Genomic DNA, 16423 nt, shown 5'->3' on the forward strand with positions numbered 1-16423 from the left:
TTCATGGATTGGAAGATTTAATATTGTTAAGATGGCAATACTCCCCAAATTGATCTACAGATTTAATGGAATCCCTATCAAAACCCCAGCTGCCTTTTTTGTGGAAATTGACAGGCTAATCCTAAACTCCATATGGAAATGAAAAAAACCAAGAACAGCCAAAATAATCTTGAAAAAGAAGAATAAAGGTGGAGGACTCAGACTTCCTGATTTCAAAACTTACTACAAAACTATTCAGTGGTAGTAGAACAAGGATAGACATATAGATCAAAGGAACAGAACTGAGAGTTCCAAAATTAACCCTTACATTCATAGTCAATTGATTTTTAACAAGGGTGCCAAGAGCATTCATTTGGAAAGAGAACAGCCTTTTCAACAAGTGGTGCTGGGGCAACTGGATTTCCATGTGCAAAAGAATAACACTGGATCTCTACCTCATATACTATATATACAAAAAGTAGCACAAAATACATCAAGGACCTAAATGGAAGAGCTAAAACTATAAAACCTATTAGAAAAAAATTATGCATAAATCTTTTTGACAAATTTTTTTTAGATATGACAACAAAAGCACAAGAAAAATAAAAAATTGATAACCTGGACTTCATCAAGATTAAAACTTCTGTATTTTTCAAAGGACACTATAAACAAAGTAAAAACTCACAAAATGAGAGAATATATAAAGAATTCTTTTTTTTTTTTTTTTTTGAGACAGAGTCTTGCTTTGTTGCCCTGGCTAGAGTGAGTGCCGTGGCGTCAGCCTAGCTCACAGCAACCTCAAACTCCTGGGCTTAAGCGATCCTACTGCCTCAGCCTCCCGAGTAGCTGGGACTACAGGCATGTGCTATCATGCCCGGCTAATTTTTTCTATATATATTTTAGTTGTCCATATAATTTCTTTCTATTTTTAGTAGAGACGGGGTCTCGCTCTTGCTCAGGCTGGTCTCAAACTCCTGACCTTGAGGGATCCACCCGCCTTGGCCTCCCAGAGTGCTAGGATTACAGGCGTGAGCCACCGCGCCCGGCCTAAGAATTCTTACTCAATAGTAAAAAGACAACTCAATTAAAAAATGGGCAAAAGATTTGAAAAGACATTTTTCCAAAGAAGATATAGATGGCCACATGAAAAGATGCTCAATATCACAAGTCATCAGAGAAATGCAAATCAAAATCATGAGATAACATTTTATACCCAAGAGGCTAACTATAATCAAAAAGGTAGACAATAACAAGTGTTGGCAAGATGGGAAGAAATTGAAACAAGCAAAGTCAGATGCAAAGGAATATATACAGTATGATTCCATTTGTATAAAGTTCTAGAACAAGTAAAACTAATCTATCATTTAAGAAATCAAATGGTTTCCTTTATGAAGGAGAGTGAGAGTATTGACTGAGAGGGACAAGAGGCTGGTCTTCCAAGGTGCTGGTAATGTTTTATTTCTTGATCTGGATGATGTTTATGAGGTGTGTTCATTTTGTGGTAATTCACTGGGCTACAGTTATGATTTGTATGCTTTTCCAAGTGTCAGTTATGCTTCAAATAAGAAGTTTATTGTCCCTACAAAATTGAGGAGAGTGGAAAAATGTCTCATTATCTTAACTTGTTCCTATCTTTTATATGGATAAGCACCAGTATTAGGTATTTAGTCTAGTGGTCCAATTATATGAAGTAATAGTATTGTATAATAAATGCAGCCTTAGGAGAAAGAATTTAAAATCTATAGGCCCAGCACAGTGGCTCATGCCTGTAATCTAAGTACTTTGGGAGGCTCAGGTGGATCGTTTGTGGCCAGGAGTTTAAGACCAATCTGGGTGACAGAGTAAGACCCTGTATCTATGAAAAAACTAAAAAAATTAGCGAGGCATGGTGGCATATGCTGGTAGTCTTAGCTACTCAGGAGACTGAGGCGGGAGGATCACTTGAGCCCAGAGGTTCAAGGTTACAGTGATCTATGATTGTACCACTGCACTCCAGTCTGAGCAACAGAGCAAGATCCTGTCTCTTAAAAAAAAACACAAAAAACCTATGAATATAGTTTCCATGCATGAAAATAAATTCCAAAGAGGAATGGAAGACTTTCCAGAATTAATTCTTTCAATTCTGTTGACACCACAAGGATATCAACCTAATTATTGCTGATGATTTCCCCTTCCCATTTGGCCCATGTTCAATAGGTATCAAGTAAATAATACTAATTACTAAGACATGTTTTAGTAATTACTATATTAATAAAATATGAATAACATTAATAGTTTAGGGTTCCTATTCCAGATGTGGAAACAACCCAAGTGCCCATCAATACATGAGTGCATTAATAAAATGTGGTGTATGTATACCACGCAGGTCTACTCAGCCACAAAAAACAATGGTGATCTAGCCCCTCTTGTATTATTCTGGATAGAGCTGGAGCCCATGCTACTAAGTGAAGTATCACAAGAATGGAAAAACAAGCACCACACGTAGTCACCATCAAATTGGTATTAACTAATCAACACTTATGTGCACATATAGCAGTAGCATTCATCGGGTGTCTGGCAGGTGAAGGGGGAGAAGGGGATGGGTATATTCATATCTAATGGGTGCAGTGCACACCATCTGGGGGATGGACACACTTGAAGCTCTGACTTGGGTGAGGCAAAGGCAATATATGTAACCTAAACATTTGTACACCTGTAATATGCTGGAAAAAAAAAAAATAAGGCAAGAAAAAAAATAGTTTAGGGTTCCTGTTTATTAGTAACAAAAAAGTTTCTTTGTTCAAAGCCATCTCGATTTAGCCAAGCAATCAACTTGAGTTGGAAGCAATAAACTCTGACACCTCAGGGTTGGGACCTGCCAATTTTTTTCAAGTTTATCTAGTCAGATGCTTTGCTGAGAAGGTTTGCTTTGTGTCAGCCTTACATTTCTGTTTGGGTATTAATATAGTAAGTGCCACTGGAATACACAGACTTGCTATACAGAACCTTATGACTTTAAACTTTTCCTTTTTAAAATGAAACAAAAATATCCAGCCATAAGATCTGCAACTAAATTTTTATTATTATGCCTTTTTCTTGGAATAAAATCAGCATCTGAAATATAAAGTATGGCTTCAAACGGAGCACTGTAATCAACTCAGAGACCTAGATTTGAGCACTTTAGGTGAGCCAGGTATGAGATAGGGCATCCTTTGCAAAAAGCAATCTTTCGTCTCCAAAGTGTTTCACTCATTAAGGATAAATGAAATAATAATATCTAAAATGTACTGTGTACTTATTGTGGGCCAGACATTATGCTAGGCACTTTACCTACATTATATCATTTTATCTTAACAATGCTATGCTATAAATACTGCTCTTATCTGCATTTTACAGTTAAGACGATAAAGTCTCAGAAAAGTGAAGTCAATTACCTAAGATTATATGGTAAATGTCAAAGCTAGAATTTAAATCTAGATCCAGTTGAATCCTGAGCTCCTGCTTCTCACTTGCCTCTTAGAGACTAATTATTAGGAACACATTCCAATGCAGCACTGTCCAATAGGGTTTTCTGCAATGATGGAAATGTCGTGTACCTGTGCTGTCCAATGTGGTAGCCACTAGACACGTGACTACTGAGCACTTGAACTGTGGTTAATGCAACTGATGTACTAAAGTTTTAATTTTAATTAGTTAAATCTAAATAACCACATGTGGTTAGTAATTACCATATTGAACAGTGCAGTGAATGTGCTGTTTAAGAGGAAGAGTTGAAGGATATATTTCTTGGTTAGTTGGAAACCAAAACATGTTTTAGTTTTTACGCTGAGGAAGTTTAATAAATTATTTAGAGTAGACATTATATTTAAAAGAGCTGACACAGGTTATCTGAAACCATTCATCCTGTAGAAAGCATAGTTCACATGGATTTGCGGTACTCCACTGCCACAATATACCCTAAAAGAGCTGCTTGTTCTTGAAGCAAGTGCCTTTGTAGTTTCTTTCTACTCAACCTCTTAAGCTGGTGAAAAATTCTTTCCAGGAAAGTTTCCACTAAAGTTGTTTTTATTGGCAGTAGTTCAGGTCTCAGAAGAATACAGTAAGTTAAACCAGTCTGCTAGATTTATTGTTGTTATCCTTAGTGCTGAGATGAAACTATAATACTTGTAGTTCTCAACAATGCTTAGCTTTAAAACCCATCTTAACTCTCTGTAATAGGAAAAGAGAGCTTATTTCTTCTATTCATATTATGACCAAGTGCCTAATGCATATAACAATTAAGTAATACTACGTGAAGCAGCGTAAACTAGACTGTTTCTTTAGCTACTTACTATCCTTTTAGTAGCTGCAGTTATTTCTTTCATTGTTTTTTTTTTCTTGAGAGTCTCACTCGGTTGCCCAGGCTAGAGTGCTGTGGCGTCAGCCTAGCTCACAGCAACCTCAGACTCCTGGGCTCAAGCAATCCTCCTGTCTCAGCCTCCCAAGTAGCTGGGACTACAGGCATGTGCCACCATGCCTGGCTAATTTTTTCTATATATTTTTAGTTGTCCAGCTAATTTCCTTCTATTTTTTTTTTTTTTTTAGTAGAGACGGGGGTCTCGCTCTTGCTCAGGCTGGTCTCGAACTCCTGAGCTCAAACGATCCACCTGCCTCAGCCTCCCAGAGTGCTAGGATTACAGGCATGAGCCACCGCGCCTGGCCTCTTTCATTGTTTTAATAAACTTTCTGGAAAAGCTACACACTCAATACTAACACAACCATCTTTTTGTTCCTAGGAACTTTTGAGTTGTAAAACAGAATTCTCCCAGCTTACTTTAATGACCACAGAGAAACTGTGTTGAGAGGCAGTCCCATCAGAGATTTGACTGTAGATTAAATACTTCATAAATTTTCTTTACTAAACATTGTATACTCATCCTGGCTAATTCACAAGCAATGCATTTAAAATAGTCAAAATATCCTTGGCAGCCTGAGCAACATAGCAAGACACCATCTCTACAAAAAATAGAAAAAAATCAGCCGGGCATGGTAGCATGTGCCTGTAGTCCCAGCTACTTAGTAGGCTGAGGCAGGAGGACTGCTTGAGCGCAGGAGTTTGAGGTTGCAGTGAGCTATGATGATGCCACTGTACTTTAGCCTGGGCAACAGAGCAAAACCCTATCTCAAACAAAAACAAAAACAAAAATCAACAACAAAACAAACAAACTTTGGAAGACAGTATGTAAAAAAGACAATATATTCTTTTCTATATATGAGAGAATGTAGGCATAGAAGGGCCTATATCAAACTTGAGAGAATGAGACCAGGAAAAAAATCTAGCTCTTCTGATTCTCAGCCAATATCTTGGCCATTTATTTATTCATTTAAAAAAATACTTTTGAATATATTTTATATACTAGGCACTGGGGGTACAAGGATGAACAAAATGGAGTTCCTACACTCTCACAGTATTTAGAGTTCAGCAAAGAAGACAAAGAACACAGTGAGATGTAATTCGCATTATGATAGAGGAAATACAGTGTGGTATTGGAATGTATAAGGCTTGGTGGTGAGAGAGAATACAAGACAAAGAAATCCGGAATAAATTAAACAATTTTGGAAGGTGAGGGGATGTGGTGAGATGAGACAAATGAAGGAGTTAGGCAGAGATTGGTTCATGGGGCAATGCTAAACTTATTAAGAAGTTTGAACTTTATTCTTAGTGCAACATAAAGTCATCTTTAATGTTTTGTTTTTTTTTTGCAGAGTAATCATACAATCTGATTTACATTTTTAGAAAGACTACACTTATTACACTGTGGAAACTGGTAACAGGGATCTAAATACTGTGACACCAGTTAAGAGATGAGTGATGATGGCCTGGACTAGATGCTTGACAACAGGGATGAAGTAAAGTGAAAAGATAAAAACATTTAGGTTTTGAGCAAAAAAAACCATTTTGGCTTGTGGGGAGGAGTGGAGATGAGAGGGAAGATGATGCATTTATCCCTGTTCCTGGATACTTTGACCCAATTCCGGATATATTTGACTCAAATAAATATACTCAAAAACTATTACAAAGCAACTAGATAACAACACAATCACTGGAAGAGTATCTCACATATCAATATTAACTTTGAATGTGGATTACATTCAAATGGACTACATGCTCTACTTAAAAGATATAGATTGGTGAAATGGATAAAAAGACACAATCCAAGTATCTGCTGCCTTCAAGAAAGTCTTCACTGGTAAAGATTTTTAAAGAATCAAAAGTAAAGAGGTAGAAAAAATTTTCCATGCAAATGGAAACCAAAAGCATGCAGGAGTGGCTATACTTAGATAAAAACATACTTTAAATCAACAACAGTAAAAAAAAAGAGAATGTCATTATATAATGATAAAGGGATCAATTCAACAAGAAGACATAACAACCCTAAATATATATGCACCTAACATCAGAGCTTCCAGAATCACAAAACAAATACTACTAGACCTAAGAAAAGAGAATGACAACACTACAATAATAGTCAGGAACTTCAACACTCTATTGACAACACTAGACAGGTCACTGAGGCAGAAAATCAACAAAGAAACACTGGACTTAAACTGGATTCTAGAAGACCTAACAGACATTCACAGAAAATACTACCTCACAACTGCAGAATATATTATACATTCTTTTCATTAGCACATGGATATTTTCCAAGAGTATATGTTAGGCCACAATTAAGTCTCAGTAAGTTTTAAAAAATCGAAAACATATCAAGTATCTTCTTAGACCATAGTGGAATAAAGCTAGAAATCAATTCCAAGGGGTACTCTAAAAATTATATAAATATATCAAAATTAAACAACTTGCTCCCGAATGACCTTCGGGTCAACAATGAAGTCAAGATAGAAATTAAAAATTTTTTTTAGATGAATGATAATTGTGACACAACTTATCAAAACTTCTGGGAGACAGCAAAAGCAGTGCTTAGAGGGAAGTTTATAGCACTAAATGCCTCCATCAAATGACAGAAAGATTACAAATGAACAACCTAACACACCTCAAGGAACTAGAAAAACGAGAACAAACTAGACCCAAAGCTAGCTGAAGAAAGAAATAACAAAGATCAGAGCAGAACAACAAAAAAATTGAAACAAACAAAAAAACCCCACAAAGAATCAATGAAACAAAAAGTTGGTTCTTTGAAAAGATAAAGAAAATTGATAGATCACTAGCTAAATTAACCAAGAAGAGGATTCAAATAAGCTCAATCAAAAATGAAAAATGAGACATTACAACTGATACCACAGAAATACAAAAGATCATCTGAGACTACTATGAAAATCTCTATGCCCACAAACTTGAAAACTAGAGGAAATGGATAAATTCCCAGAAACATAAAACCTCCCAAGCTTGAATCAGAAAGAAATAGAAATCCTGAACAGACCAGTAATGAGTAGTGAGATTGAATCAGCAATAAAAAATCTCCCAACAAAAAAAAGCCAAGGACCAGACTGATTCACAGCCAAATTCTACCAGATGTACAAAGAACTAGCACCAATCCTACCGAAACTGTTCCAAAAGATCAAGGAGGGTATTCTCCCTAACTTATTCTATGAAACCAGAATCACTCTGATACATATATGCAGAAATCTTCAAAAAAAGACTAGCAAACCAAAAAGATAATTCAACATGATCAAGTGGGTGTCATCCTAGGGATGAAAGGATGGTTCAACATGCACAAGTCTATAAATGTGATTCCACATAAAAATTAAAAATATAAAGAATTAAGAACAAAACCACATAATCATCTCAGTAGATACAGAAAAAGCATTCAATAAAATCCAACATCCTTTCAAGATAAAAATCCCTCAACAAACTAGGCACAGAAGGAACATACCTCAAGATAATAAAAGCCATATTATGACAAACCCACAGCCAACATCATACTGAACAGGGAAAAATTGAAAGCATTCCCCCTAAGAACTGGAACAAGACAAAGATGCCCACTTTCACCACTTTTATTCAGCATAGTACTAGAAGTCCTAGCCAGAGTAATCAGGCAAGAGAAGGAAATAAAAGACATCCAAATTGGAAAAAAGGAAGTCAAATTGTCTCTGTTTGTTGATATGATCTCATACCTAGAAAACCCTAAAATACTCCTTTAAAAGATCCCTAGATTTGATAAATGAATTCAGTGAAGTCTAAGGTCACAAAACCAACATACAGAAATCAGTAGCATTTCTATATACCAGTAATGAACAAGCTGAGAACCAAATCAAGAACACAATCCCATTTACAATAGTGGCAAATAAATAAATAAAAAACAATACCTGAGAATATATTTAACCAAGGAAGTGAAAGATCTCTACAAGGAAAACTATAAAAACACTAATGAAAGAAATTGTAGATGACACAAACAAATGGAAAAACATCCCATGCACATGAATTGGAAGAATCAATATTGTTAAAATGACTATATTGCCAAAAGCAATCTAAAGATTCAATGCAATTCCTATCAAAATACCAATGTCATTTTCACAGAATTAGAAAAAAAAATCCTAAAATTCATATGGAACCAAAATAGACCCTGAATAGCCAAAGCAATCCTAAGCAAAAAGAACAAAACTGGAGGCATCACATTACCTGACTTCAAATTATGCAAGACTACTGTAAGCAAAACAGCATGGTACTGGCATAAAAGTAGACACATAGATCAATGAAACAGAACAAAGAACCCAGAAATAAAGCTTTATACCTACAACCAACTAATCTTTGACAAAGCAGACAAAAACATGGACTGGTGAAAGGACACTCTATTTGATAAATGGTGCTGGGAAAATTGGATAGGCACATACAGAAGAATTAAACTGTATCTGTATCTCTCATCATATATAAAGCTTAACTGAAGATAGATTAAAGACTTAAATGTAAGTCCCAATGTAAATGTAACACCCAAAACCATAAAAAATTCTCGAAGAAAACCTAGGAAAAACTCTTCTGCACACTGTGCTAGGCAAAGAATTTATGACTAAGACCCCCAAAACAAATATAAACAAATGGGCCTTAAACTAAAAAGCTCCTGCATGGGCAAAAGAAATAATCAACAGAGTTGATAGACAACCTACAGAATGGGAGAATATATCTGCAAAGCATGCCTCTGACAAAGAAATAACATTTAGAACTAAAAGGAACTCAGACAACTCAGCAAGAAACAAACAACCCCATTAAAAAGTGGGCAAATGACATGAATTGACATTTTTCAAAAAAGATATACAAATGGCCAAACATGAAGAAATCACTAATCATCAAAGAAATGCAAACTGAAACCACAATGAGATACCATCTTACTCCAATCAGAATGGCCATCACTAAAAAGTCAAAAACAATAGATATTGATATGATGCAGTGAGAAGGGAATGCTTATACACTGTGGGAAGGAATGTACATTAGTACCACCTCTATGGAAATCAGTACGGAGATTTCTCAAAGAACTACAAGTAGATCTATCATTTGATACAGCAAAGGAAAAGAAATACTACTCAGCCATAAAAGAGATGAAATGTTTTTTTGCAGCAACTTGGATGGAACTGGAGGCCATTATTCTAAACGAAGTAACTCAGGAATAAAAACCAAATACTGCATGTTCTCACTGATAAATAGGAGTTAAGCTATGGGTATGCATGGTCATACAGAGTGGAATATGGACATTGGAGACACAGGTTGGGGAAGGGTTGAACAGGGTGAAGAATAAAAATGTTAGCTATCGGTACAACATACACTATTCGAGTGATGAGTACACTAAAGCCTAGACCTCACCACTGTATAATATATCCATATAACAAAACTCCACTTGAACCCCCTAAATCTATTGAAGAAAAAACAAAACAAAACAAATCAACTATTGTATATACATGTATGGTGCTGCAGACATGCCAGGTTGGAGACAGATTTGTGAATAATCAAGATTTTTTGCTAATGGGAATCGGAACTACAAAGAGAACTAAAACAAAAGAAAGAATGTGCATAGTAAGGAGAGAGCCTATGGGAAGAACTCCAGTGTTTCAATAGCAGGTGGGTCAAGAAAGTGGACCTAAAAAAAGACTGAGATGTGGCTGAAACGGCATAACAAAAAAGTAGGCGGGTAGTTTTTAGTAACAAGAGCATGTAGAGCATGTTAGTGTATTTCCAGAAGAACGGAGTAGTAAAAACTATTAAATGGCACAAAGAGGTCAAGCAATATGAAGAACTGAAAATGTCTGTTGATTTAGCAGTGTTTCTCAACTTCCTTTTCCTTGTGGCCTGCTAAGGAGCCTTTTTAGACTTTACTCTCCCACCACCATCTCTCCCATAAAATATTTTTTGGAAAAATAATTCTTACTTTTTCAATTATAAATTGTCAAATTATAGTTGTATATATTTAGGGATACAAAGTAATATGATTTATGAATAAAATGTGGAATTATTAAATCAAGCTAATTAATATCCCCATACAATTTTAATACAACAGAATATTGTCTGTTTATGTATTGTTAAGTATGCTTTATACACAAAAAGAGTATGATAAATTTTCACCCTCACAAGAAGTTTTTGTCCACATCAAGAATGCATGATTTAACATATAAAGGACACTGGTGATCTTGGTAAAAATAGTTTCAGTGGTAGTACAGTGGAATGCTGGAAATGAGACATTGCAGAGGGCTAACAAACAGCAAGAAGTATGAAAAAAATAGAGATAAGTAGAGTAGATTCAAGAAGTCTAGCTGTGAAGGGGATGAGAAGACAGGAAAATAAATGAAGTAGTGCATAAAGCAAAGGAAGAATATATTTCAATGCTGAAGGGAAGGTTTGAATAGAGAGGGAAAAGCTGAAAGAGCAAGCAAGGGAATAACTGAAAGAAAGACGACCCTAAGAAGGCAGGAGTGGATGGTATTGGGATACTAGGTGAAAAGGTTTGCTTTCTCTAAGGAGAAGGAACACTTCTTCCTCTTCAAATAGAAGGGAAGAAGGTTTGTATATTTGGCTGCAAGAAGATGATGGCTTCTATTTTCTGTGTAAGAGGAGAGAAGGAAGAAATTCTCTCTTCCTCTACAGATACCATGTGCTACTCATGAATTGAGATTGAACTACTTAAAAAGCAAGGAACTCTAACAGTGTATTACGTTGAATGTTAGAAACAAAAATCTCAAGATTCAATAAGAAAAACTAACCTTGCTGCAAAGAGAGCTTTCCTACTAAACACAGGTAAGTTTCAGATAATTCTTAATTAACCTCATTCACTCCACTTTTCCTATGGTCTCAATTCCAAGTGTCCCTCTTTCTTTCCAAAATTAATCCTTTCATTTGTAATCTTGATCCCATTCTTTTCCTTCTCTTCTGGGATCTTATCTCTCCTTTCTTGAATCCTTAATTATTATACATTGGTTACTTGTTTCCTGCCCTCAAACATATGTCTTGTATTCTTTAAAACAAACCCATACCCTTTTCCCCACCTTGCCCCTCTCAGTAATCTTGCTTCATGCCCCAAATGATGAAGTATTAGTCTACACTTACAGTCTTTCCTTAGTTACTGACTCTATTAAAGCAGCTCTCAAATAGCTCAATGACTTTTTAATTATCAAGTCCAACGACCTATGCTCAGACTTTACCTTCCTCCTTTGATCCTTGCAGCATTTTATGCCACTGACAACTTTCCCCAAAACAAAACAAATACTCCTTAACCTTTTATATGAAACATCACCTGTTTTGGTTCTCATCTTTAAAGTTTTTCCGGCTTAATTCTCAGGTTTTTTTTTTTTCTTTTAATCTTTCTACCATCTCCACCTAAAGCACTGTTTTAAATTCGATAAATACAAACTCCACAAAATTCCCCCTTCTCAAGTCAGGGCTCCTAATTTTATAGTGGCACCACCTTCTTAACCATGTAGGCTGTAGCCTTCAGATTCAAACAAATCCATCAAAGCCAACATCCACCAAAGCCACATCGGTCATCACTTTTCCATACTCACTGCCACCTCCACAGTTTAGATCCCTGTCACCTCTCTTCCAAAGAACTGTAACACCCTCCTCACTGTATTCCCCACCCCACGCTCTTCCAGGCGCCATCCTCTAATAGGACGTCCGCTTAGGTCCGTTATGGGTTTTTGTCCTCCAAAGCGGAAGCCTGGGGCTTAGGTTCCCGTCGTCGGTACTTCAGCTCACTATGGATGGCGAGACCTCTTTCCCGCGCCAGAGTACGGAAAGGGACCCTAACAAGCTTGACCTCCTGGGCCCGGGTGCCTGAGAACACTGGACTGCAGGTGCACCGCTCCCTTCCGGCCCCGCTGGCAAGAAAGCCGGGAAGGCCGGGGGAGTGGGGGAAGCGCGGTCCTGGCCCATAGCACCAGAGACGCTCCTGGAGCCCAGGCTGGAGTCTAGAGCCCTAGTGAATCAGCCTACTCCCCAGTCTTCGAGCTGTCCCCAGTCCCAGGTTTCCCGCCCCTCGTACTCACCCCGACACCTGGGCAGGTCGGTGATTCGGCGCGGGGTCCCCTCGGACCGAAGCTGAGGCAGCAGAGAAGGCTGTGAGGACCCCGCAGTTGGAGTGCCCAGGAGTTTGCCTGATTTAACAGCTTCAAAGACACCGACTTTGGTCTACCGTGTTAGAAGGATTAAATAAGCAGGAGGACGTTAAATGAGAGGAAAGACGGCTCTTGAAACTTAAGATCTAAATCTTTTAGATCACCCAGGATCTACAAGAAGGGTGGGCTTCGCACTATCTGGATTCAGGCGTTAATCTGCAGCCTAACTCAGTCTGGGGTCCCCTGCAGTGGGTAGGCGGGGTTGGGAAAGGGGCGGGGCACTAGCTGTGTGGGCCAAGGGGTAGAGCCAATGGTTGTACATGGAAGAGACACGGAATGGGCGGGGTCGGGAGGGGGTGGGATCTGGAGAGAAGAAGGCGGTGCTGCGAGGAGGAGGCGGGGCCAGAGGGTGGGGGGCGGGCCTGGGCGGTAGAGCCAAAGTAGGGTGGGAGCGCGAAGATGGCAGCTGCAGAGGAGGAGCCGAAGCCCAAAAAGCTGAAGGTGGAGGCGCCGCAAGCGCTGAGGTGAGCGCTGCCGGACGTGGGAGGAGGGTGACGGCACCTGCAGCAAACCAGGGCCCAAGTTGGGTTGCGCGGCCCCGGCGCTGGGTGGTGTCCCGCAACCCACATGGGGCCAACACGCAGGATCTGCCGCTGAGGGACCTGCCCGCGAGGCCACGACCCCTTGCCTGGAGCTCTCTCAGTCTGGCAGAGCCGCAGCCTGCTCCAGTGCAGCCTCGGCTCCAGCAGCCATTGGCCAATCAGAGCGGCCGGCCCGGCGGTCTAGCAGCAGGCGCCACGTGCTAGCGTGTCCCGGCTGGGTTGGTACGACCCGGTAGGACCCTACCAGAACAGAGTCCGCCACCTTCGCGGCCACCTTCTCTTCTCCCTGGGGGATGGCGGGGAGGAGGTCCAGTGCTTGCTCTACCCTGGAGCAAAGACAGAATTCTTGAGGATATTTTGGGAAGTGTCGCAGAAGGGCACCTTGACCTTTTTTACACGTCCTGAAAGCTTGCACCTTTGAAGACCCTCTACCAGGGACCCAGACCCCGTCTCCGAGGCTTTGCGGGGGGGCAGCATTTGGCTGAATGGATAGGAGAGGTTGATTCTTCTTTTTTATTTGCACTTTTTGGCAGCAGCGGAGACAGTTCTGCCCCTAACACCTGCTTCATATGTGATTGATGTTGCAACTCTTACTTATAAAAAGTTGTTTGTTAAAATATTCCTTCCTAATAAGTGCAGCACGAACAGTCTTTGATGATTTTGAAATGTTCGTTGGAAGGCAATGATGTTGCTATCTAAAAATAGACATCCAACTGATTTAAGAAACTATTGGGACACTTCTCATTATACAAGACAAATCCCATTTTTTCCAGCATCACACTTCTCAGAAAGAATGAGTGATTCACAATTGAAAAGAAAAGGTCACTTAAGGACCTGGGGGTGTGTTCTGGCTGTTTTGAATGGAGAGTGACTAAATCCCTGCCCATTCCTTTAATGTAGTGCTACTACCATCAAAGGGTTAGTTGTGCTTACCTTAAACCAAGAACATAAACTTTTAAAAAAAACAACTCAGGATATTATATTTTTATTTTAAGCTTTCAAACTATGTGTACAATAAAGCAGGAAGAGGTTTTGGATTAAACCTACCGGAGTTCAAGGGATGTGCTTTTCCTACTCAGCCCTTTATTAAAATATTTCCTTAAAAGGCACTTCCTTCACCAAGCTTCCCCCACCAAATTGGAAGACAGATGCAACTTTTCCTTACTATCCTACTAAACATACACCCCTTAGATTTTTCTGTAATCAAAATAATCATATATAATGCTGATCCATTTTCACAGTGCTTTCCTATTTATTATCTTGTTGCACAGCTCTGTGATTTGAGGAAGGCAAGAATAACTCCTATTTTACAGCTGAGGATTTTTAAGCCCAAATGGAAACAACTAGTTAAAGAACAGAAGTATGAACCCAGGGCATCTACATGCAATTTTATTATTTGACTGTACTGTTCCTATTTTTACACAACCACGCAAGATAAGATTTTCTCTCCTTATGCATCCTTAAAAATAATGATAAATAATAATGCTTAATACTTAAATATGTATGTACCAGGCACTGTTTTAGTACCTTACATATTTTAAATCACTTAATTCCATAACAACCTATAAGGTAGATAGTATAATTATCTCCATTTTACCAATGAGAAAACAGGCACAGAAATGTATATTTAATGTATGCGTGTATATAAATACACACTTATAATGTATTTTATATGTCATTAGTATCTATCGCAAATTTGTAAAATTCCTTAGGCAACCAAAACTCACTTTATACAGTATCAACTTAGTGCCACCTGCACACAGGAAGTTAAAAGATTAGATACTTGAGTAATAGGACAGATCTCTTTAATTTTGTACAGAGACCTTTTGGGATTGGCTGTTCTCCTACTTTCATTATATTTGGCTCTCAAGGTTGCAGTGTGATAATGCTGAGTAGTTAGACTGAATTAATTTATGATGACTTGCTTGACAGTTAAGGGGATAGCCTAGAGTTTTGGTTAATTGTTAAAGAGAATGGCTTATAAAGTCTAAGAATAATGTCTAGAATCAATCAGTAGGGTACAAATACATTAATGAGATATATTTGTAGATGTTAGGGAAAGGATTTAGGGCTCCGTGAGAATTTCAGTTAGCTCCAGGGCAGTAGTTCTCAATCAGGGGAAATTTTGCCTTCAAGGGAACATTTGCACAAAGTCTGGAGACATTTTTGGTGGGGAGTGCTACTGTATCTAATAGGTAGAGTTCAAGGATGCTGCTAAACATCCTACGGTGCATAGCACAGCCCCTTCAATAAAGGATTTTCTGGCCAAAATTGTCACTAATGTTGAGGCTGAGAAACTCTGCTCTAGGGAGAGCATATCATAAGGCTAGTTACCCTTTCTCAAGTAGCCATTATTTTTCTAGATTGGGTTGCTTTTCAGGGTATAGTAGTTGCTAAAGTTGCAAAGAAAGAATAAATAAGGCTCTAACGTGTTCAGGTGGGGTTGGGGAAAAGAAGGAAAACTAAATTGAGTGCCAAACATAAGATACTTTATATATGATATCTCATTTAATCCTCCCAGTGACTTATGAGGTAGGAATAATGATCCCTGTGTTACAGATGAGGTATTTAGGGCTGAAAGAAGTCAGGAAACGTTTTTGGGAACTGCTCCCTAGATGAAGATGTTCCATGATGATCACCTATATTTAGTACCACTTAGTTTTCTTTTCTCTCCTTTGGAAGTCTCATCCAAGTTCATTTGTTTAGTGGTCACCTCTAAGAGGATACAGTGCCTTCCAAATCTTGTAGAGTACGTGCCAAGTCTGTTCCTTGGTTTGTCTTTCAAGTACCTGCTATTTTAGGCATGATGCTAAAAACTGTGTGTGTGTGTGTGTGTGTGTGTGTATGTGTGTGTGTATATATATACCCATATATATATATAGAGAGAGAGAGAGAGACAGATAAGACCAAGACCAAGGTACCATCCTCCTGGTGGGAAATAAGTGGAGTTTGGGCAAATGATTTCTAAAGTAGGGTGTCTCTGCCTTTATAGGAAAGTCTGTTTGGAGGCAGAGCTGAGAGAGAGCTGCCTCTGTTGGAGAACTGCAGATGATTTGGTCTGAATGAAGCAGAGGTATAGGGGGTCCAGGCTTCGTATTGGATACTTTCACATGTGATCTTTGTATCTATTATAATAGTTCTCAGACCCTGATGTTAACTATGTGCTGAATATCTCCTGCTGAGTGACTTGCTGACACTTCAAAGACTTATATACCAAACTGAATTCATCTGTTGTCCTAAATCTGTACCTTCTCCTATAGTTTCTGCATCTGTTAATGGCATCACTAACCTCCCTTTCTCTTAAGTTTGGGACTTAGGTATTTGATTCATTT

The 16423-nt window shown here is 38.5% G+C and overlaps 2 protein-coding genes across 5 annotated transcripts in view; one reads left to right on the forward strand and one right to left on the reverse strand.

Annotated features, from left to right (window-relative positions):
* Positions 1-12685, reverse strand: part of AP3M1 (adaptor related protein complex 3 subunit mu 1) — a 59250-nt gene extending 46565 nt beyond the window's left edge. The window contains exon 1 of one of the 2 annotated variants that reach the window (XR_011231666.1): positions 12421-12685. The gene's annotated coding sequence lies outside the window, so the exon portion shown is untranslated. The remainder of the gene's footprint in view (positions 1-12420) is intronic. The other variant, XM_069460747.1, reaches the window with a different exon arrangement.
* Positions 12686-12891: 206 nt separating this feature from the next.
* Positions 12892-16423, forward strand: part of ADK (adenosine kinase) — a 519965-nt gene continuing 516433 nt past the window's right edge. For all 3 annotated transcript variants that reach the window (XM_069461107.1, XM_069461112.1, XM_069461110.1), the window contains exon 1: positions 12892-13013. In XM_069461107.1, coding sequence (XP_069317208.1) covers positions 12949-13013 — 65 coding nt within the window. In that variant the 5' untranslated portion in view covers positions 12892-12948. The remainder of the gene's footprint in view (positions 13014-16423) is intronic.

Source organism: Eulemur rufifrons, chromosome 28 (genome assembly GCF_041146395.1).
Source record: "Eulemur rufifrons isolate Redbay chromosome 28, OSU_ERuf_1, whole genome shotgun sequence".
Lineage (NCBI taxonomy): Eukaryota > Metazoa > Chordata > Mammalia > Primates > Lemuridae > Eulemur > Eulemur rufifrons.